This window comes from Oncorhynchus gorbuscha, linkage group LG07 (assembly GCF_021184085.1).
Source record: "Oncorhynchus gorbuscha isolate QuinsamMale2020 ecotype Even-year linkage group LG07, OgorEven_v1.0, whole genome shotgun sequence".
Taxonomy (NCBI): Eukaryota; Metazoa; Chordata; class Actinopteri; order Salmoniformes; family Salmonidae; genus Oncorhynchus; species Oncorhynchus gorbuscha.
Window position 1 is genome coordinate 23,279,219 of NC_060179.1, and position 25,000 is coordinate 23,304,218.

General features: G+C 43.4%; 1 protein-coding gene across 1 annotated transcript in view; it reads right to left on the reverse strand.

Moving 5' to 3' along the window:
• The window catches only part of kcnh2b (potassium voltage-gated channel, subfamily H (eag-related), member 2b), a 206,268-nt gene that overhangs the window by 1,709 nt on the left and 179,559 nt on the right, over positions 1-25,000 (reverse strand). Inside the window, exons 3-4 of the mRNA XM_046355875.1 lie at positions 3,858-4,007; positions 1-474 (exon numbers count right to left, since the gene is read on the reverse strand). The exon at positions 1-474 is cut by the window's left edge and continues 9 nt beyond it. Coding sequence (XP_046211831.1) covers positions 1-474; positions 3,858-4,007 — 624 coding nt within the window. The remainder of the gene's footprint in view (positions 475-3,857; positions 4,008-25,000) is intronic.

Consider the following 25,000-nt stretch of genomic DNA (forward strand, 5'->3'; position numbering starts at 1 on the left):
TGTGGATGGGATGGGCTGAGCTGTATTTCCGGTCTGACGCCGGCCGCATGGCCTCGATGTCATCCACTGACGACGCCCGCCGCATGCTGTAGAAGCTCTCGCGGGAGCGACTGTGTGACAGACTGCAGTTGGACAGAGAGACGTCTGGGTTGAGCGTCTGGAGGGCGATGCGGGATGGCGACTGGCCGGGGGGCAGCGAGGAGGGGGCGGTGGACGGTGAAGGCTCTGAGCCCAGCAGGCCACGCTGGTCCTCGGGCCACAGGAGGGCCGGCCTGCTCCTGCTGCCTGCGCTACTGGAGCTCTTGTGCCCCGGAGGTAATGTGGGCAGGGAGAGCAGCTCTCCCAGAGCCAGGGACTCGTGGCTGGGGTAGCCAGGGGCTGGGAGGCGCCCTGTCTCTGGGTCGTCCAGAGAGGCTTTGCTGTTGCTGAGGGAACGAAGTGAGGGCAGACGGAGCTTGAAGCCACGCGGCCGGCCTACAGAGCGAGAAAGAGGGAGGGAGGGAGAAAGAGTGGGAGGGGGGAGTAAAAAAAGAGTGATAAAAAGGCCGACAGGGAGAGAAAGAGAGTGAGTGGGAAAGAGGAAAGGAGGAAGAGACCAGAGAGCAATAAACTGAACTCAATTTAATTGAGTGATTATCCAACAATCTTTAAAAAATGTAATTAACTTTTACTGAAGAAAAACATAAACGCTACATGGAACAATTTCAGTTACAGTTCATATAAGGAAATCAGTCAATCTAAATAAATGAATCTATGGATTTCAAATGACTGGGCAGGAGAGCAGACATGGGTGGGCCTGAGAGGGCATAGACCCAACCACTTGGGAGCCAGGCCCATCCAATGGGGATCCAGGCTCAGGCAATCAGAATGAGTTTTTCCCCACAAAATGGCTTTGTTACAGACAGAAATATTCCTTAGCACCCCACCCCTTTCCCCATAGACGATCCCACAGGTGAAGAAGCCAGATGTGGATGTCCTGGGCTGGCTTGGTTACAAGTGGTCGGCGGTTGTGACATACTGCCAAATTCTCTAAAACTGCATTGAATGTGGCTTATGGTAGAGAAATTAACGTTGAATTCACTGGCAACAGCTCAATACTTTACATGTTGCGTTTATATTTTTGTTCAGCGTATATTTTTCAGCATTTTACTTAACCCCTGTGCAGTCTTAACATTCCGTACACTCCCCTTATCCTAAGTGTAAAAATGACATGCCTTCACTAAACCCCTTAAATAAAGCAGCTTAATTGAATTTTAAATGCAAAATATATTTTGTGTGAAGAAACAACCTGTCATTCATCACAAACTTTGTGAATATCTGGGTTTTCCCTCTTCACATTGCAGAAAGACTGTATTTAATCAGTGGACACCACTCGCTTTAATTACAACACACCTGTCATAATTGTTTTCTTTACTAAAGTAGAGGTTTATTGTTATTATTATTATTATTATTGATCAAGGTACTGCTTAGGTGTAAATATATATATATTTTTTGCAAGAGATGCAGAAAGCAGTTTTGAATTATTTTATTTGTAACGCTTGTCGTCTGGGGAAGGAGAGGAGGACCAAGGTGCAGCGTGGTAAGTGTTCATATTATTTCATGAAATATGCAACACTAGACAAAACAACAAACACGACAAACAAACAGTCCTGAAAGGTGAAACAAAAACACGAAACAGGAAACAACCACCCACAAAACACAATGGAAAACTAAATATGGTTCTCAATCAGGGACAAGGATTGACAGCTGCCTCTTGATTGAGAACCATATCAGGCTAAACACAGAAATAGAAAATCATAGACAAACTAACATAGACAACCCACCCAACTCACGCCCTGACCATACTAAAACAAAAGACAAAACAAAGGAACTAAGGTCAGAACATGACATTATTGAAGGGAAACAATGACAGTCCTGAACCTTTTTTTGCAACATAGTGATATATTCTTATATACTGTACAATGAGGAATTCAACAACAAAATACTAGTCTTCTCCCATTTTTTTTTAACCATTATACATCTTGTGGGTGGGGCAAACAACACCAATAAATAAGGATAAGATAATAGATACAAAACAAAAACGTGAAGAACATAAATCAATTAACTCTAATTAGCACATGTTCGACAGTATGCAAGTGTGTGTGCATGGACTTTGCAGATGTATTTCTCACATGTGCAGCACATAGTATTTGCTTTACAGTCCTTCTTTGGGGGGCAGAATTGGCATCTCCTCCTCTTGCCTGCCCCAGCGGCAGTCTCAGGTGGATCAGGACAAGATTTAGCAGCCCCCTGAACAGCTTTCACAAGCGCTGCAGAGGCTGCTGTGCGGGGGAGACACTCCTTTCTTTGAATGTGTGGGGTTACAAGTGTCTTTTCCAGCTGCTCCAGGAACACCCTCCTCTTGTTCGGCCTATCAGGCATCCAGCTAGGGTTGATCATGTTCCATGTCACGAAGGCATTGTATGAGGACACATCAATGATGTTATGGAAGATGACCAGGGGTCAGCGGGCAGTCATCCTCCTGCAGATGTAAGTTCCAATCACCTTGTCCATGTTGTCCACGCCTCCTTTGTTGAGGTTGTAGTCCAGGATGATGGCTGGCTTCCTGTCTTCACGATCACTGATCTCAGCCGTTTTGTGCAGTGTGCTCAGGAGGACCACATTCTTGTTCCTTTTTGCGAGGTAAGAAACTACAGTGGTGGTGGGGGTGATGGCAAACTTTGATGAGAAGGCCTCTCTCCCTCTTGTTACGAGGAGGGCAGGGGGGACCTCAAGCTTGTTCTTTCTAACTGTGCCAACCATGGGGATCTTCCTGTTCAGGAGCTGCTGGCTGAGTTCAACCAGTAGCACACATAATCTCAATTTCTTATTGTGTGTGTGTGAGTGTGTGTGTCTTTGTGGTTTTTGTGGTGTGTAAATGATTTTATAACTGCCGGGTCAAAAATGCCCCTAAAACAATCTTTGTTCCCTGGTGCTGTACAGCTTTCATGGAAATATGAACAAAGGCGATGTTTCACTTTTCCTAATGTTGGGGTCACTCTAGGAAAAGTAATCAAATTTCAAGTTGAAAAAATTATAATTTAGGGGATTTTCTCTGCTGTTAAACATAGCGGAGAGTCATTTTTGACCCTTAAGACAAGGGTTAAATGAATGTTTTCCATTCAAATCAATTCAGAGAACAGCTACAATATGACATTGGGAGAGATCAGAGCAGATTAGGAGAGGCCATCATGTACCTGTAGGGAGCCAGGGGGGAAGCTTTGGGTTACCTGTGAGGGGGCAGCTTGGGGTTACCTGTGGGGAGCCAGGGGGCAGCTTGGGGTTACCTGTGGGGAGCCGGGGGAAGCTTGGGTTGCTTACCGGTGAGGAGCCAGGGGGCAGCTTGGGGTTACCTGTGAGGGTCCAGGGGGCAGCTGGGGTTACCTGTGAGGAGCCAGGGGGCAGCTTGTGGTGCTTACCTGTGAGGAGCCAGGGGGCAGCTTGGGGTTACCTGTGAGGAGCCAGGGGGCAGCTGGGGTTACCTGTGAGGAGCCAGGGGGCAGCTTGGGGTGCTTACCTGTGGGGGGCATGGGGGAAGCTCGGGTTGCTTACCTGTGAGGAGCCAGGGGGCAGCTTGGGGTTACCTGTGGGGGCATGGGGGAAGCTTGGGTTGCTTACCTGTGAGGAGCCAGGGGGCAGCTTGGGGTTACCTGTGGTGGGCATGGGGGAAGCTTGGGTTGCTTACCTGTTGAGGAGCCAGGAGGGCAGCTTGGGGTTACCTGTGGGGAGCCAGGAGGGCATCTTGGGGTTACCTGTGGGGAGCCAGGGGGGAAGCTTGGGGTTACCTGTGGGGAGCCAGGGGGGAAGCTTGGGGTTACCTGTGGGGAGCCAGGGGGGAAGCTTGTGGTTGAGGTCCTGGTTGGGCTCTTTGTCGTCTGAAATGACCTGGAAGTTGAGGATGAACATGATCACCAGGCCATCTTCGTTCTTCACCGGCACCACATCCACCAGACACAGGAAACACACACCTGACAGGGAGACAGAAAGAGAGACACAAAACATAAACACACATACACTGACACACATAATGATGCACACACACCCCTCCCCCTGCCAAATGTTATCCTGTATATGAAATGACTTAGGTTATACAGGGGATTGAAAATGCAGGATGAATTTTAGAGTGGATTAGTCTTTTTAAGTGGGATGGAAAAAGAGAATGCGTAATGCATAAACACACACGTAGAAATTCACTTCATTGCATGATTTGCTTGAGCACATTCCTACATAAGACAACCACAGTGATTTCACCTCACAAGAGCGTGAAAAATCTATTTTACTGAGCATGAAATCAGACTTAATGGCCATATGTAGCTGTCCACCTACAGAGCCCTGTTTCAGTAGTGTTGAATGAAATGACTTTTTCAGTAGGGTTGAATAAGTGACTGTTTCAGTAGGTTTGAATAAATGACTGTTTCAGTAGGGTTGAATGAAATGACTGTTTCAGTAGGGTTGAATGAAATGACTGTTTCAGTAGGATTGAATGAAATGACTGTTTCAGTAGGGTTGAATGAAATGACTGCTTCAGTAGGGTTGAATGAAATGACTGTTTCAGTAGGGTTGAATGAAATGACTGTTTCAGTAGGGTTGAATGAAATGACTGTTTCAGTAGGGTTGAATGAAATGACTGTTTCAGTAGGGTTGAATGAAATGACTGCTTCAGTAGGGTTGAATGAAATGACTGTTTCAGTAGGGTTGAATGAAATGACTGCTTCAGTAGGGTTGAATGAAATGACTGTTTCAGTAGGTTTGAATAAATGACTGTTTCAGTAGGGTTGAATGAAATGACTGCTTCAGTAGGGTTGAATGAAATGACTGTTTCAGTAGGGTTGAATGAAATGACTGTTTCAGTAGGGTTGAATGAAATGACTGTTTCAGTAGGGTTGAATGAAATGACTGCTTCAGTAGGGTTGAATGAAATGACTGTTTCAGTAGGTTTGAATAAATGACTGTTTCAGTAGGGTTGAATGAAATGACTGCTTCAGTAGGGTTGAATGAAATGACTGTTTCAGTAGGGTTGAATGAAATGACTGTTTCAGTAGGGTTGAATGAAATGCAACATGTTGATTGGGTTTCAAAGCCTGTAGCGGATGTCAGCAGTAACCCTGTGGACATTTCAATACTGTACTTTTATCAGCTCAGAAAGAAGTTAAGGCATAAAGCCTTTTTCTACCAACACAGCATCTGGTATTTACACTGTTAAAACAGCCAAAACACCCCGAAACATGGATCGCTTGCCAGTCTGTTTCTCATTCAGCCAAAATCAAGCTTCATTCATGAATACAGTAAGAATCAGGCATCCAATCAACTTTGTTTTATTAATTCAAAGTATGAAAACATCAACAAGGTTGTAACTGATACCCCTACCAAAAAGACACAGTATAGTGACCTCACCGGTACGTCATGTATATCAATTGCTCCTCCTCAAACCTACAAGGAACCATAGAGATCCTATAAAATGACTAATTTATAATTCCTAATTTCTAGTTCTAATTCCTAATTCTATGCAAGAAGCCTTCAACTGTACTGCACGTGTGAAACATAAATCCAAGGTTCTCATTTCTCAACAGCCTTCCAAGACAAATCATCACTATTCCTTCCTCTTAAAACCGTATCCTATCCTGCCCTACCTCACCAGATGCCCTTACCCTTACCTGGTCGGTAGTCAGTGACTGGAGCTGGGTTGGTGTTGGCATACAGGGTTAGCAAGGTGGCCAGCAGCCACGGCAGTCTAAAGAGTAATGTACTGTGTTGTGGGCACACGAGTGAGTGTTCAGTCTAGCGCCCTGCCCACCCGTCATTCATCTCTGAGCCATCACACCACAGGAGCGTGGCCCATGGAAGGGATTGGACCTCTATGTAATCACCCACACGGATAAAAACAGGGAAAACTGTATTGAGGATTATAGGTCCCCACACAACCATCATCTGGCTCACGCCCTGTGTGTGTGTGTGTGTGTGTGTGTGTGTGTGTGTGTGTGTGTGCGTGCGTGCGTGCGTGCGTGCGTGCGTGCGTGCGTGCGTGTGTGTGTGTGTAGATCGCATGTGTGCTTTTATTTTAACAATCTGATCAGAGGAGACATGGCACTTTTATTTTACACAGTAGTTACACAAAGCAAACTAGAGTTATTTGATATACATTACATCTGGAGTTACAGACTGTGTGACATAGCAACATGGTCATGTTGGACAGTGTGTTATTACGCTGCGACTGCCTTTGTAACTACTCACTGCACCCTCAATTGTCTCAGCACCATTTGATCTAAATTCTTCATTCAACCTTTATTTAACTAGGCAAGTCAGTTAAGAACAAATTATGATATACAATGACGGCCTACCGAGGAACAGTGGGTTACCTGCCTTGTTCAGGGGCAGAAGGGCAGATTTTTACCTTGTCAGCTCGGGGATTCGATCCAGCAATCTTTCGGTTACTGGCCCAACCCAATATATAAGATGTAATGTAATACAATATTTCATGAATTGATCTATTACGGACAGACATGAGGGTTTATACAGTAATCCTAGTAGATCCTATCTCCTTCTCTGGCCACTAATGCACACACACACTGTACCCTCCACAAAAACACAATTAAATCTCACACATACACACACATAGGCTAAGTTCAGGAAAAAACACGCACACACACGCACACACACACACACACACACACACACACACACACACACACACACACACACACACACACACACACACACACACACACACACACACACACACACACACACACACACACACACACACACACACACACACACACACACACACACACACACACACACACACACGAGGATTTAAAAAATAGTCGGGAAGAGGATTTGACTTCAATTCACTACGCTTTCTCTTTTTTTCATCCCACTTAAAAGGACTAATCCACCCTAAGACGCCGTCTGTGGGGCGGCTACACGTGTGTGTCCTGATTCTTTAAATGCCTGGAACATGAGTGATTTACGTATATGTAAGAGTATATGTGTTAGGTTACATTGAGGCCTATTTGTTCCATACCATGCCAAGGCATACAGCCCCAGCTCTCAATGCTAATACCTAAAAGATGAATGTAATCAGGGGACAAACTCACTTATCCAGGTGGCCAGCTGGCTGAAAGCCACAGAACTCAATACAACATTATAACCCGATAATCTAGTGCAGTTCTAACACTGACAGGACTTGTTTTCAAGATTTGGGTGCGTTTGGCACAATACGAGTCATGCAATTGGTCCACAGCACACTCTAGCCTGGTTATCAGACTGTGTGCAACATAACTATATTGTGCTACCCTGGAAGAGTAGTAAAGCCGAGACTCCAACCGGTACTGGTCCACTCTGTTGATACATCACTATTCATAAGCACTTCCATGAATTGGCATACCTCAAAGAGAAGAGAAAGAGAATGAGAAAGAGAAGAGGAAGATAAGAGGAAGAGAAGAGGAAGAGAATGAGAAGAGAAGAGGAAGAGAATGAGAAGAGGAAGAGGAAGAGAAGAGGAGGAAGAGAAGAGGAGGAAGAGAAGAGGAGGAAGAGAAGAGGAAGAGAAGAGAAGAGGAAGAGAAGAGGAAGAGAAAGTGAAGAGGAAGAGAAGAGGAAGAGAAGATGGAAAAGAATGAGAAGAGAAGAGGAAGAGAATGAGAAGAGAAAAGGAAGAGGAAGAGAAGAGGAAGAGAAGAGGAAGAGAGGAGGAAGAGAAAGAGAAAGAGAAAGAGAAGAGAAAGAGAAAGAGAAGAAAAAGAGAAGAGGAAGAGAAAGAGAAGAGAAAGAGAAGAGGACGAGAAAGAGAAGAGAAAGAGAAGAGGAAGAGAAGAGGAAGAGAAGAGGAAGAGAATGAGAAGAGAATGAGAAGAGAATGAGAAGAGAATGAGAAGAGAAGAGGAAGAGAAAGAGAAGAGGAAGAGAAGAGGAAGAGAATGAGAAGAGAAGGAGAATGAGAAGAGGAAGTTGAGAGAACATGGCGTTCGTAGCCAAACGTTTAGCCAACAGAAGGCACCCATGCAGCGTAAAGGGTGCCACTATGTCAAACCCATCCTACTCTATGAGTATTTCAACGAGAATTGCAGAGGCGATAGGTCGGAGTACGGAGCGGATTATACCAGGTCCATTTTAGGAAAGTTTACATGGGATGAGAGGGGATTAAGAGAACTGACAACATGGCTTGGGCCTCCCCCCAAGGTAACCCTTACCTACCGCTGTGCCCCTGTCAAAAAAGGAAATGCTCTCTTCGCCCTGTTATGTGTGGGATTAGGGCCTAGTCGTGTAATCTCCAGGAGGGAACAAGTGGATTGAGGATAACAGATTAAGCTAGACATTCCTTTTCTTCCTTTGGGTGGGTCAAGGGAGCAGAGCTGAGCTCGGGGACGGCAAGATTGACAGATGATGAAGAAGAAGTATCCATCACTTTGAATCAAATGATTGTCCTTGCATATCAAATCAAATCAAATCAAATTTATTTATATAGCCCTTCGTACATCAGCTGATATCTCAAAGTGCTGTACAGAAACCCAGCCTAAAACCCCAAACAGCAAACAATGCAGGTGTAAAAGCACGTATCACTTTGTTGTCATGATCAAGTCATTATACAGTATGTGACAGTATGTGACACAATGTTCATAGTCACTAATGAAAGGCTGTTAATTTATTAATGACACGACAGGCAATTGGTGACAAAAATAGACGGAGTCTATGAGCTGAGGCGAACTGAATAAAAGACTTGACGAGAAAATAAGGTGAAGAGGAAAGGAGAGAGAGGTGTGACAGAGTAGGTGAGACACCTTTGTGGAGAGAATACAAGATTTAAGTGACAATACACGACATTAGAGACTTTTAAAGTGAATTTGTCCAAATAATTATTTTGTGTCAATGCAGAGCCAGAATCACAGAATCACTAAGTACAGTATGGGATGGATCTAGTTGGGTTCTCTTAGGACGCTTTTGTATTTCCACGGATAACACTGCCCTCTAGTGGCCAGCAGACGGTACATGCACCAGGGTAAGATTGTAGTGGTATACAGTCAAACCCCACGATCAATCAGCGGTGTAGCAAAGCCAGTAGTTCATGTTTAAGTCTGTGCAAAGTCGTATGGGCCAACAGTAAGCAAGACACGTTCTCTTAAAAAATACACATTAGGGAAAATGACAACACAGTGGTTGGTGCTACAATCCAGCAGGACACGCCACACAACATGGCACAGATTGTCATTGTATATCAATAACTATCCGACTACCCAGATCAACCAAGAGGACAGCTACCTAAAAGCCACTGTGAAGAAAAATGCATTTCTCAAGTGAAGTAGTGCTCAAGTGCACTATGTAAAATAATTCAAAGAACAGTCACCTTCAAGCTGTGATGTAACACATGCAGCCTTGTTGCCACCAGTGAAGATATACTGCCAAAATGTTTCACACATTCAATTTTCAATGATGCTGACACCCGTCACCAATAAATGCAGCTCACAGAGGGAATAAAACCACTTTAGGTCTCAATCCTTCCTCAAAGACAAAGAGGTTATTTTGTTGCTCTGGGAGATGACAGAAGCATCACACAGAAGGAGGATGTCTCAAAAAGAGAGACAATGAATATCTCCCATTTCCTCTCATACTGAAATCTTCCCTTTTGCTCAAACTGACACACACGAACCTCATTCACACACACACACGTTTTACTATGCCTTGTGGGGACCTAAAATGTATTTCCATTCAAAATCCTATTTTCCCTAACCCTAAGGGTCCTCCACACCAAGGATGATAAATAACTATGACGATAACAATAATACACATTTAAAATATATCATTCATGTGCCAGGGACGTTAACACTATAACGACAAGTACAAAGAGACTGGAGAACGATAACACGAGCTATCGTTTGGATGACTTTCAGAGCGATATTTCCCCCTGTCCCTCCGATGATGATGAAACATTGTCATTGACAACCAATAAAAACGAGTTCTATTGAAGCGTTCTTGGGTTCTAGGTCCGCAAGGCTGCTCGGAGAGGAGAGCCTCGAACGAGCCACTGTACTCTCACGAGTTCACATTGTGATGGAGCAAAACAGAATATGATCTCGCTAGATTAGGATGGTTTGTACGGGGATATGAAGAGGAGGTAGAGCACAGGCTAAACTTGGCTGAATAGCTGGGCATGTGTGAGCATATTGTTGGCCACATGAATTCTAGGACTACTTGGGGGGAATAATGATCCATGACCAACAGTGCATAAGAAGGCAATCTTCCAATGGTATAGACCTATCTGTTAACGCGGATACAGCCTGACAAATACACACTAAAGTCTAATGTGCCTTTCTGGATCTTGTAAACTGTCGAGAAAAGACCCATTACCGATCCAAATGGTTGCCTAGGCTACTGTATTATTTCGGACGAAACATGCATTCAAAACACAGTGCTTTTTAGCGGTTGTTTAAATGGCATTTTCACTGCAGTTTAAACAGCCTGGATTATAATTTACACACTAGAAGGACAAACATTAAATGCATTTTGCTGTTATAGCCTAGGTATGATACTTTTCTTGTCGAGCTGCGTGCCCGCGGGGACTGCGAGGGCAGACTATCCCAGGCTCCCTGTCATTTCATAATCTGATTCAAAATTCATTTCAGTGTGGAAATTCATTGGGTATCGGCTATTTACTGCAGTATAGGCTATTCGTTTCGGTATTACGCCTAATATTTAGCCAACGAATGATGGGTTGAAAACTAATTTAGGCTACTCATCTTTAAGTCTGTATTTACGGTTCCCTTTGCGCATTTACGCACCTGTCCTCTCTGCTGCCTCTCAGCTACATATATTCCCCTTAGCTCTTGGAGTCCCAGGAAAAGCTAGACTACAACAACTTGCTGTACACTTAATTTGATATTTGATTTAGTACTACTAGCCTATCGAGGAGAGATTTCAGCTTGCCCTTTGCTCAATGTAAAATAGGGCCGTTTGAAAGGAGAGAGGGGATATGGTGTGATGAAAATACACCGTATGAGTAGCCTGCTAATGTAGCTTTCTGGACCTTGTAAACTGTCGAGAATAGACCCATAATTTATACAAATTGTTGCATAATCAGGCCTAAGCATCCAAAAAAGGACGTTTGAGCGATAATTAAAATTTGCCTACTTCACTGCAGTTTAGAGCCCTAGACAACAATAGGCCTGATCGGTCGTGGCGCTTTGCGCGTCCGGGACTGCTGAGCGTCAACTGGAGAAAAGCATAGATCTGACATATCATTATCTGTAACCTTTTTCTTCTTGCACTTTGACATGTAAATATTTATAGCCCTACCATTTAGCTAATGCATGGCCTAATATCTAGCTAATATTTAGCTTCTTACTTCGGGTACACATCTCTAGCCTCTCTCTTCCAGCTGTTCCCGCGTACAATTGGCTAATGGCTATGCAAGCCTCTCCAATATTCCGCTTCACGTGAAATCCCAGGAAAAGCTATAGGTTACAAAAGGAGATGCATTTTTAAAATGTGCTTAATAGCCTTTTGGTGGAGAGAAGCAGGCTTGCTATTGTTAACTGTTGAACGTAAAATAGGCCTAGGCCAAATTAACCGTTAGGGTGAAAGTTAAAGACAGAGAGTGCATTGGTGTGATCACTTTAGCCAGTGATGATACATTACATTGTTGCATTGATGCATTGCAAATGGTTGCAGAGAGAACAGACAGAAAAAAAGCACAGTGAAAAAGAAAATCCAAACGAATTGACAATCATTAGAAAAAAATGGAAACCACTTGCAAACCACTTGAGCAATGAGGCAACCCACTGGACACAGGCATCAATTCAACGTCTATTCCACTAAAGTAATTTCATTGAACGTGGAAAAAAGCTGAGTGGGAAGCAATGAGATTATGTAAAAGATAAGAAGGCTAAACAGCGTTTGTTGTTGAATTGCTACATTTAAATATGAGCTTCTAAATAGTTTTTTTCATGACGTGTACAGTACCAGTCTAATGTTTGGACACACCTACTCATTCCAGGGTTTTTCATTATTTTTACTATTACCTACATTGTTGTATATAGTAACCAAATCAAAATATACTTTAGATTTGCTTTTACCTTAAGAATTTGTTCTTAAATGGCTTGCCTAATTAAATTATGTTCAATGTTGGCCTACCAAGGATCAGTGGGTTAACTGCCTTGTTCAGGGGCAGAAGGGCAGATTTGTACCTTGTCAGCTCGGGGATTCGATCTTGCAACCTTTCGGGTTACTTGTCCAACGCTCTAACCACTAGGGTACCTGGCGCCCCGATTATTCAAAGTAGCCACCCTTTGCCTTGGTGACAGCTTTGCACACTCTTCACATTCATCAAGGCAAAGGGTGGTTACTTGGAAGAATCTAAAATATATTTTGATTTGTTTAACACTTTTTTGATTCCATATGTGTTATTTCATAGTTTTGATAAAATAGTAAACTAAAGAAAAACCCTTGAATGAGTAGGTGTGTCAACATTTTTGACTGGTACTGTATATTGAAGAAGTAATGGTGTCACAGGTGGTTGGTGGCACCTTAATTGGGGAGAACAGGCTCATGGGAATGGCTGGAGCAGAATAAGTGGAATTGTATATCAAACACAAGTATATTAAACACATGGTTTCCATGTGTTTGATGCCATTCCATTCGCTCCGTTCCAGTCATTATTATGAGCCGTCCTCCCTTCAGCAGCCTCCACTGATGGTGTGTGTTACCACCTTATTAAAACGCCTACAGCCCTGCAGTTGGATGCATTGATCAGTTGATTGACAGGTGTATTGCAGAACAATAAATTATCAGCTGGTGTGGTTGCTTGCCAACGTTATCGTTATAGTTATGTTATAGTTATAGTCCTTGGTGTGGATGGCCCTTTACACTAACCACTAAGCCTAAAATAGCCTTTGTACTCATGGGGACCCCTCCCCCCACAGGCTGAAATATTGGCTATGAGTCAAAGTTGGCAAATGATTTCCCCTGCCTTGACATTTCCTAAGGCAACAGAGCCCCACTTATATCCACAGCCCTCTGGTTAAACTGACAACCCTGGAACACTGACAATTGACACAAGTGTCATGTCCTCCACCAGGGCAAAAACTTTTGAATCATAAGGATCCATACAAGCTCACACACACACACACACACACACACACACACACACACACACACACACACACACACACACACACACACACACACACACACACACACACACACACACACACACACACACACACACACACACACACACACAAGCTCACACACACACACACACACACACACACACACACACACACACACACACACACACACACACACACACACACACACACACACACACACACACACACACACACACACACACACACACACACACACACACACACACACACACACACATTCTGAACTTGGACCACTTGGGGGCAGAGCATGACAAGTTGTCACGGACTCCCACATCTTTGAATGAGGTAAATCCTTTGTGCTATACAGAGTCAATCAATTGCACGTGAAGATCCAACCATCCATAGAAATAGAAATTCCATTCTATTCTATGCATTCAGCCAACCACACAGAGCATAGTAAATGTAGCATGCTTTAGTCAGTGAAACATGAAATCACATCTGGAATTGATTGGTCCGTGGCTTACAGGTGTATTGTTCAGGGCCAGTAGACCCCTTCACTTTTACAACATTTTGTTACATTGCAGACTTATTCTAAAATGGATTCAATATCCCCCCCCCTCATCAATCTACACACAGTACCCCATAATTACATTTTTGCAACAAAAAAATAAATAATACAGACGCCTCACAAGTCCTCAACTGGCAGCTTTATTAAATAGTACCCGCAAAACACCAGTCTCAAGGTCAACAGTGAAGAGGCGACTCCGGGATGCTGGCCTAGGCAGAGTTCCTCTGTCCAGTGTCTGTGTTATTTTGCCCATCTTAATCCAGTCTGAGATATGGCTTTTTCTTTGCAAATCTGCCTCGAAGGTCAGCATCCCAGAGTCGCCTCTTCACTGTTGACGTTGAGACTGGTGTTCTGCGGGTACTATTTAATGAGGCTGCCAGTTGAGGCGTCTGTTTCTCATGTACTTGTCCTCAAGCTCAATTGTGCACCGGGGCCTCCCACTCCTTTTTATATTCTGGTTAGTGCCAGTTTGTGCTGTTCTGTGAAGGGAGTAGTACACAGCGTTGTACGAGATCTTCAGTTTCTTGGCAATTTCTCACATGGAATAGCCTTCATTTCTCAGAACAAGAATAGACTAACGAGTGTCAGAAGAAATTACTTTGTTTCTGGCCATTTTGAGCCTGTAATTGAACCCACAAATGCTGATGTTCCAGATACTCAACTAGTCTAAAGAAGACCAGTTGTATTGCTTCTTTAAATCCGAACAACAGTTTTCAGCTGTGCTAACATAATTGCAAAAGGGTTTTCTAATGATCAATTAGCCTTTTAAAATGATAAACTTGGATTAGCTAACACAACGTGCCATTGGAACACAGGAGTGATGGTTGCTGAAAATGGGCCTCTGCACGCCTATTGTCATGATCGTCGTAAGGAGCGGACCAAAATGCGGCGTGGTATGTGTTTATGATGATTTTTTAATTAAAGAAAGCACTGAACACTGAATACAAACTATACAAAACAATAAACGAATAACGACCGTGAAGCTATAATGAGAACTGTGCTGACACAAGCAACTAACATAGACAAATCACCCACAAACAAACAGTGAAACCCAGGCTACCTAAGTATGATTCTCAATCAGAGACAACTAATGACACCTGCCTCTGATTGAGAACCATACTAGGCCGAAACATAGAAATCCCCAAATCATAGAAAAACAAACAGACTTCCCAGCCCAACTCACGCCCTGACCATACCAAATAATGACAAAACAAAGGAAATAAAGGTCAGAACGTGACACCTATGTAGATATTCCATTTAAAAAATCTGCAGTTTCCAGCTACAATAGTCATTTACAACATTAAAATGTCTACACTGTATTTCTGATCAATTTGATGTCATATTCTTTCAAAAACAAGGACATTTCTAAGTGAACCCAAACTTTTGAATGGTAGTGTATATTTTGATTTGTTTAACACCTTTTTGGTTACTACATGATTCCATATGTGTTATTTCATAGTTTTGATGTCTTCACAATTATTCTACAGTGTAGAAAACAGTAAAAATAAAAGAAAAACCCTGGAATGAGAACTTTTGACTGGTACTGTATGTAAATATGGTATTGGAACTGACCTGAGCTTTTTAGTTTCTTATTTACTATTTTTATTTCTTGTTTTTGTTCTACCTTATGTCATTTGTTTGCGCTACATTGATGTTTAAAAAATATATATATATTTTACCCACTTTTCTCCCCAATTTCGTGGTATCCAATTGTTAGTAGTTACTATATTGTCTCACCACTACAACTCCCGTACGGGCTCGGGAGAGACGAAGGTTTGAAAGCCATGCGTCCTCCGAAACACAACTCAACCAAGCCGTACTGCTCCTTAACAGCGCGCATCCAACCCGGAAGCCAGCCGTACCAATGTGTCGGAGGAAACACTGTGCACCTGGCGACCTGGTTAGCGTGCACTGCACCCGGCTCGCCATAGGAGTCGCTAGTTTGTGATGAGACAAGGGCATCCCTACCGGCCATTCCCTCCCTAACCCGGACGATGCTAGGCCAATTGTGCGTTGCCCCACGGACATCCCGGTCGCGGCCGGCTGCGACAGAGCCTGGGCGCAAACCTAGAGTCTCTGGTGGCACAGCTAGCGCTGCGATGCAGTGCCCTAGACCACTGCGCCACCCGGGAGGCCTACATTGATGTTGATTACTGCATTGTTGGGTTTGGAGCTCAAGACAGACATTTCACTGTACTTGTGCAAGTGACATTAAAAAACTACTTTGACCAGAACCCTATGGGCCCTGGTCGAAAGTAGTGCACTATATAGGGAATAGGGTGTCATTTCTGATACAGCCCTGGTTGCAAATTCTGATTCACACCCTTTCCCCTCAAAGTGTGCACTCATTCATGTAATCAGACACATTTCATTTGTAATGAGTGTCTCTCACCAGCCAAGAGAGTGTCTCTCTCTCACACACACACACACCTAATTTGAGGTTTGGTTCTCAGTGAGTGCGTGCAGAAGGCCTACCCATCCAACAGTCATTCATCAACATTCCCTCTGGATAATGGAGTTGAATAGGGACAGACTAAGACAGGCAGTGGCAGCACTCTCAAAGCGGTGCTTCCTCTGATTGGAATTGATTGTGTTACAAAACCCATAACTAGCCTACGGATATTGTTGCACTCGCTTTGTCTAGGGGTCCTAGACCTAGTTAATGTGCATGGTTTGTAACCTGAACGAATCTGTGCATTTATGTGAGAAATCAGCATATGCTCCTAATGTAGGTGTTGAATGTACAGTGGGGCAAAAAAGTATTTAGTCAGCCACCAATTGCGCAAGTTCTCCCACTTAAAAAGATGAGAGGCCTGTAATTTTCATCATAGGTACACTTCAACTATGACAGACAAAATGAGAAAAAAAATCCAGACAATCACACTGTAGGATTTTTAATGAATTTATTTGCAAATTATGGTGGAAAATAAGTATTTGGTCACCTACAAACAAGCAAGATTTCTGGCTCTCACAAACCTGTAACTTCTTTAAGAGGCTCCTCTGTCCTCCACTCGTTACCTGTATTAATGGCACCTGTTTGAACTTGTTATCAGTATAAAAGACACCTGTCCACAACCTCAAACAGTCACACTCCAAACTCCACTAACTCCACAAACTCCGCCAAGACCAAAGAGCTGTCAAAAGATAAACACGAACACTACAAAACAATAAACGTGGAAAACCAAAAACAGCCCTATCTGGTGCAAAACACAGAGACAGGAACAATCACTCACAAACACACAGTGAAACCCAGGCTACGTAAATATGGTTCCCAATCAGAGACAATGACTAACACCTGCCTCTGATTGAGAACCATATCAGGCCAGACATAGAAATAGACAAACAAGACATCCAACATAGAATGCCCACTCAGATCACACCCTTAACAACCAAAACATAGGAACATACAAAGCAAACTATGGTCAGGGTGTGACAAGGGTAATCTGATCCTAGATACAGTGCCTTGCGAAAGTATTCGGGCCCCCTTGAACTTTGCAACCTTTTGCCACATTTCAGGCTTCAAACATAAAGATATAAAACTGTATTTTTTGTGAAGAATCAACAACAAGTGGGACACAATCATGAAATGGAACGACATTTATTGGATATTTCAAACTTTTTTAACAAATCAAAAACTGAAACATTGGGCGTGCAAAATTATTCAGCCCCCTTAAGTTAATACTTTGTAGCACCACCTTTTGCTGCGATTACAGCTGTACGTTGCTTGGGGTATGTCTATCAGTTTTGCACATCGAGAGACTGAATTTTTTTCCCATTCCTCCTTGCAAAACAGCTCGAGCTCAGTGAGATTGGATGGAGAGCATTTGTGAACAGCAGTTTTCAGTTCTTTCCACAGATTCTCGATTGGATTCAGGTCTGGACTTTGACTTGGCCATTCTAACACCTGGATATGTTTATTTTTGAACCATTCCATTGTAGATTTTGCTTTATGTTTTGGATCATTGTCTTGTTGGAAGACAAATCTCCATCCCAGTCTCAGGTCTTTTGCAGACTCCATCAGGTTTTCTTCCAGAATGGTCCTATATTTGGCTCCATCCATCTTCCCATCAATTTTAACCATCTTCCCTGTCCCTTCTGAAGAAAAGCAGGCCTAAACCATGATGCTGCCACCACCATGTTTGACAGTGGGGATGGTGTGTTCAGGGTGATGTGCAGGGTGATGTTATGTTTGGCGTAAAAGCAACACAGCACGTTTTGCATTGTTGCCAAAAAGTTCAATTTTGGTTTCATCTGACCAGAGCACCTTCTTCCACATGTTTGGTGTGTCTCCCAGGTGGCTTGTGGCAAACTTTAAATGACACTTTTTATGGATATTTTTAAGAAATGGCTTTCTTCTTGCCACTCTTCCATAAAGGCCAGATTTGTGCAATATACGACTGATTGTTGTCCTATGGACAGAGTCTCCCACCTCAGCTGTAGATCTCTGCAGTTCATCCAGAGTGATCATGGGCCTCTTGGCTGCATCTCTGATCAGTCTTCTCCTTGTATGAGCTGAAAGTTTAGAGGGACGGCCAGGTCTTGGTAGATTTGCAGTGGTCTGATACTCCTTCCATTACAATATTATCGCTTGCACAGTGCTCCTTGGGATGTTTAAAGCTTGGGAAATCTTTTTGTATCCAAATCCGGCTTTAAACTTCTTCACAACAGTATCTCGAACCTGCCTGATGTGTTCCTTGTTCTTCATGATGCTCTCTGCGCTTTTAACGGACCTCTGAGACTATCACAGTGCAGGTGCATTTATACGGAGACTTGATTACACACAGGTGGATTGTATTTATCATCATTAGTCATTTAGGTCAACATTGGATCTTTCAGAGATCCTCACTGAACTTCTGGAGAGAGTTTGCTGCACTGAAAGTAAAGGGGCTGAATAATTTTGCACGCCCAATTTTTCAGTTTTTGATTTGTTAAAAAAAGTTTGAAATATCCAATAAATGTCGTTCCACTTCATGTATGTGTCCCACTTGTTGTTGATTCTTCACAAAAAAATACAGTTTTATATCTTTATGTTTGAAGCCTGAAATGTGGCAAAAGTTCGCAAAGTTCAAGGGGGCCGAATACTTTCACAAGGCACTGTATGTGTTAATGGGCAACTTCTACCTAAAGCTGCTAAAAGACTACTGCTCCATTCATGACTCATTCATAATGTGGGGATGGGATGGTGATTAAAACTGAATGCCTGTTCGGGGTCCCAGCCTTTTTAGGGTCCCACAGCCCTCTCTCTCTGTCTCTTTGTTTGTTTATTTCTCTCTCTTTCTCTCGCTCTCTCTGTCTCCCTATTTCTGTCTCTCTGTGGACAGTGTGCTATGAGGATTCTCTCTCTAGGACGCTCTTTCTCCATCCCTCTCTCGCAGGTGAGGGTGAGTTAATGGACATCTTCAGCCTAAACCTTCATTAAGCCTCAGCGGTTGTTTTCCAGCTTGGCCCTTTGGGTCATGTTCTACCGACGGGCTACTGATAGCGCTTTCACAGCGCTAGGCTGTATCCCACTCCTCACTGTGCCCTTCCAGATCAAGCCGGTGTCACCTTCAAAAGCACAAATACATTCTCACAGCTTGTAGGTAAACCTATGCAACTGTAAACCCATTCACATAGAGTGGGAAATTTGTGTCACATAAAACACCACACACATCCATACACCTGCATGGTAAGCCCACTTTGTCACATACACAACTTGTCACACGCACACACATGTAACCATACATGGCCCATTCTAGATCCAAACAAGTCCCCACTCACATACTCAGTGACAGCTTGATTACACACCTGCAGTAGATGAATAGCGGGCTGTCTAAGTGTTTGGCCTGATGATCTGCTCAGAGTGGTGGAACGGGACACTGGTACCCATTCCCCCCGTACTGCTCATGTCACTCACACTATTGTTAACAGAATACATGTCAAAACCACAGATTATATGTCAATGAGACCACATTGCCATGGCAACACCGAATCATCAACCCCCCCAGGGACTAAAGGCTCTAGGATCTGCCAATTCTTCAGAGAAAAAGCAAAAAAGGATAAAAAAAATACTGTATCTTTTTCTTGCATAACTTGAAATTAATCAACATAAGTTTGATTTCGTTTTTTTTTTTAATAGATGTGTTGAACAGTTACTAAACAACCAAAATATGCTTATAGCTTTTCATCTTGCTATAGAAAAGCTAATGTTTTTTCAAGACAAGTTTTTAACTGAGGAATTGGGATGCCTGAATTCAATGTGGATTACAGTGACTTTCTCACCCATCTATCTACACGCAATACCCAATAATGACAATGTGAGATTTTTTTTTGTGAATTGTTTGCTATGACTCCAAATGGAGCTCAGGTGTATCTACTTTCTTTTCATCATCCTCGAGACGTCACGACAACTTTGTCCAATTCTATTGTTTGGACATGATTTAGAAAGAAACACACCTGTCTTTGTAAGATCCCACAGATGACAGTACATGTCAAAGTAGAAACTATATCATGAAGTCAAAGGAACTGTCCGTAGATGTGCGACATAGAATTGTGATGAGGCATATATCTGGGGAAGGGTATAAAACATTTTCTTGAGTGTTGGAATTTTCCAAGAGCAGAGTGGTTTCCCAATGGAACTACCCAGACTCTGTCTAGAGCTGGCTGTCTGACCAAACTGAGAAACCGGGCAAGAAGGACCTTGGTCAGGGAGGTGACCAAGAACCCAGTGACCACTCTGATAGAACTATAGAGTTTCTTGGCTGATATGGGAGAACTTGCCAGAAGAACAACCATCTCTTCAGCACTTCACCAATCTGGCCTTTATGGGAGAGTGGCCAGATGGATGCCACTCCTGAGAAAAAGGTACATTACAGCAGGCCTGGAACTTGCAAAAAAGGCATGTGAAAGACTCTGAGATCATAAGGCAAAGGATTATATGTTCTGATGAGACAAAAACATACTCTTTGGCCTGAATGCAAAGTGCTATGGTTGGAGAAAACCAGGCATAGCTCATGGGAGGCAGGTAGCCTAGTGGTTAGAGTTTTGGACTAGTAACCAAAAGGTTGCAAGATTGATTCCCTCAGCTGACAAGGTAAAAATCTATTATTCTGCCCCCGAACAAGGCAGTTAAACCACTGTTCCTAGGCTGTCATTGAAAATAAGATTTTGTTCTTAACTGACTTGCCTACTTAAATAAAGGTAAAATAAAATCATCTGTCTAACATCCTCCCTACCGTGAAGCATGCTGGGGGACAGTGACTGGTAGCCAGGTAAGGATAGAGGGAACAATGAATGGAGGCAAATGCAGGTAAATCCTTGATGAGAACCTGCTTCAGATTGCAAACAATCTTAGACTGGGGGGGTGAAGATTTACATTCCAACAGGACCATGACTTAAAGCATACAGCCAAAGCAACACTGGAATGTGAAAGTCCTTGAGTGGCCCAGACTTGAATCCCATTGGAAATCTGTGGAAAGACTTGAAGATTGCTGTCCAAATTTATCCAAGCTTGAGAAAATCTGCAAGGAAGAATGGGAGAAAATCCCCAAATCCATATGTGCAAAGCTGATACAGACATACCCATGATGTCTCAAAGCTGATACAGACATACCCATGATGTCTCAAAGCTGATACAGACATACCCATGATGTCTCAAAGCTGATACAGACATACCCATGATGTCTCAAAGCTGATACAGACATACCCATGATGTCTCAAAGCTGTAATCGCCGTCAAAGGTAACAAAGTATTGTATATTTAATTTTCAATAAACGTGCTAAAATGTCAAAAAGCATGTTTTCACTTTGTTATTATGGGGTATTCGATCGAGGTGTTCTTATTCATTTAAGAGCTGTAGAGAAATTGATGTAAACATTTTGAAAACGAATGCCTTACAAATTAGCCAGACTGCGTTACGTCAGCGAAAAAGTATTATTTAACTGAAAAACGACACTTCTTTCTACTCCATTACCATTTCATTAACCTGTGCAGCTTAAACAGGTAATCAGTACGGTAAATGACGCTTCAAATTAAACTTAAAATAGCCAAAAGGAAGAATATAGTGTGATATATAAGCACCAAAGGTAAATGGGCATCCGTGTTTGTGGTAGGGCTATCACGTTTATCTATACTGAACAAAAAAATAAACACAACATGCAACAATTTCAAAGATTTTACTGAGTTACAGTTCATATAAGGACATCTAGGCCCTAATCTATGGATTTCACAAGACTTGGTAGGGGTGCAGCCAGGTCCACCCACTGGGGAGCCAGGCCCAACCAATCAGAATGAGTTTTTCCCCACAAAAGAGCTTTATTAAGACAGAAATACTCCTTAAATTCTCAAAAACGATGTTGCAGGCAGCTTATGGTAGAGAAATGAACATTAGATTCTCATTAGATTCTATGGCAACAGTCAGTCCATAAAAAATGGAACCAACACTTTACATGTTGCGTTTATATTTTTGTTCAGTGAACATGTGGAGTAATGACTTGGTGGTGAAGGTGGACTACACAAAAGGATCTCAGGGTAGTTTCTGGGCCCTGGAGAGGGGAGAGATGGAGATGGAGATGGAGAGGGAGAGGGAGATAGAGAGACAGAGAGTAAGTGTGAAAGAGAGAGAAGTACAGAGAGAGAGATAAGGGAAGAGAGTGGAAGAGGCTCAGTTCTAGAGAAAGAGGGCAGAAGAGACTCAAAAGAGAGAAAGAGAGAGCGAGAGAGAGAGGGTAGAAGAGATTCAAGAGAGGAAGAGTGGCCCATTTCCTACAAGGTCCAACAGGAGTGATTTAGGATTACGATCCTCTCTCCTCTCCTCTCCTTTCCTGTCCGGTGGACATTCCTTCAGGCTAATGTTTACAGTCAGAGTGGAATGCACACTTAGTCCAGAGTGAAGTATGTGAGCTAACGACTCTTACTGTAGAAATTCCTTCCCAGAAATATAAAAAAATGGAGGAATGTGTACATTTCTACAGGGTCAAAATATCTCAAGAGCAGTGAAGAACAGAGTAACATACAGCAACAGCAGCTTGATTGCAACATGTTGGCAGGTACTATTTGTTACAGTGCGTCCACACATCACACCATTCTCTATGCTCCTCAAGGGTACTGAATGGATTATACATCCTGGCCTTAGGATAACAGAATACAATTATCCAGCCACTTGAGGGTGTTTCATCCTGCAGAACAAATACTTGAACAAGGCCATATTGTTTCATCCTGCACGGACAGCACTTGAATACGGACAGCACTTGAACATGGCCACACACACACACACACACACACACACACACACACACACACACACACACACACACACACACACACACACACACACACACACACACACACACACACACACACACACACACACACACACACACACACACACACACACACACACACACACACACACTATGTGTATGTGGGCGCTCAACCACCATAGCCTTAGGGAACATACAGACACTAATTTAAAAATCTCCCATATATACCTGTGTACCCTCCCCATCCATGACTTGTTCCTCTATGTACAGTAGGATTCCTACGGGTGTACACTGGGTTGAGTCATCACAGTAGAACATCACGTTCACAATAAGTGGTACCGCATGGAGAGGTCATTGGAGAGCACACCTCATTTGAAGAAAAATGACAGGCTGTGTGAGCTTCTTCATCATCCCAAGTGAGAGCTATGGTCCAAGCAAAATTAATAGGAGTGGAGAGTGGAAGAGATTTGCGTACAACTTCCAGGTTTTCTCATGTGAGTGTGTATACTCCCAGAAACACATATGCAAATACTTAGAAATATGGAAATGTGTATCTCAAAGTGGGAATGTGTTGCATACACACCAGACACAGAACTACACACACACCACCAGAGAACTACACACACACCACCAGAGAACTACACACACACACACACACACACACCAGACACAGAGAACTACACACACACCACCAGAGAACTACACACACACACACACACACCACCAGACACAGAGAACTACACACACACCAGCAGAGAACTACACACACACCACCAGACACAGAGAACTACACACACACCACCAGACACAGAGAACTACACACACACCACCAGACACAGAGAACTACACACACACCACCAGACACAGAGGTTTGTGCGTTACAGCTTGTTTTCTAGCCAGACAGTCTCCTCTTTCTGGCTGTCATTAGAGAGGCTGTGTGTGTTAACAGAATGGGGGGGGGGGAGGCATCATGAAGAAGCCATTAACACCAACCATTGCGATCAGGGCAGACTGAAGACAGCTGCCGACATTAAAGCCGCTTGCAGCCATGATCAATACACACACAAACAGACACACACACACGGACACACACACACAAACAGACACACACACACAAACAGACACACACACGGACACACACACACACACGGACACACACACACACACACACACACACACGGACACACACACACACACGGACACACACGGACACACACACACACGGACACACACACACACACACACACACACACACACACACACACACACACACACACACACACACACACACACACACACACACACACACACACACACACACACACACACACACACACACACACACACACACACACACACACACACACCCGAGTGCAGATTACAGGGGCGAATGGAGGAACTGGCATCATTTGTTTTGCTCACTTTTCTCTTGCTTACTGTTTTCTCTCAAAGAGAATGAGATAGAGAGTGAGTTGAGTGACACTTCCATTACTTGTCCCTAAACACTTGCTTATCCACTGACTGCCTCAATTGGATCACATTTGTCATCTGACAGAGGGAAGCCATTCCAGACTCACCCAAAGATACTGGCGGCCACGTCATAGGACTTCTAAGTAAACGGAAGGGACCCAGCCACGGTGGTTCCTAGCCAGGTGTCGCTTAAGCTCCTGAAAAGCCCTGTTAAGGCACGCACATGGTGGGGAGAGATCTTTTCAGCTGGCGCTAGGTTTACAGTAGCTCAGAATAGGACAATGATACGGGTGACAACAGGTTTATGGATGAGCACAGGTGGTGGCATAAAAGCCCTCGAGCTGTTGGTGATGCTAGAGGAACTGATATTATGGGGAACTCTAGTGATCGCTTGGGGGTTTGGTTGATTTGCTTAAGATTGATATTGATTACCGTGAAGGATTGATGTCGTTATGATAAGCAACCTTGATCCTCCAGTCGTTGTCTCCTTTCCTTCATCTGCACTAACTAAGATAGGATAGGTATGAGGAACGCCTATTGGCCTTAAACTTGTCCGGGGTTGTAGATTGGTGAAGTGGAGA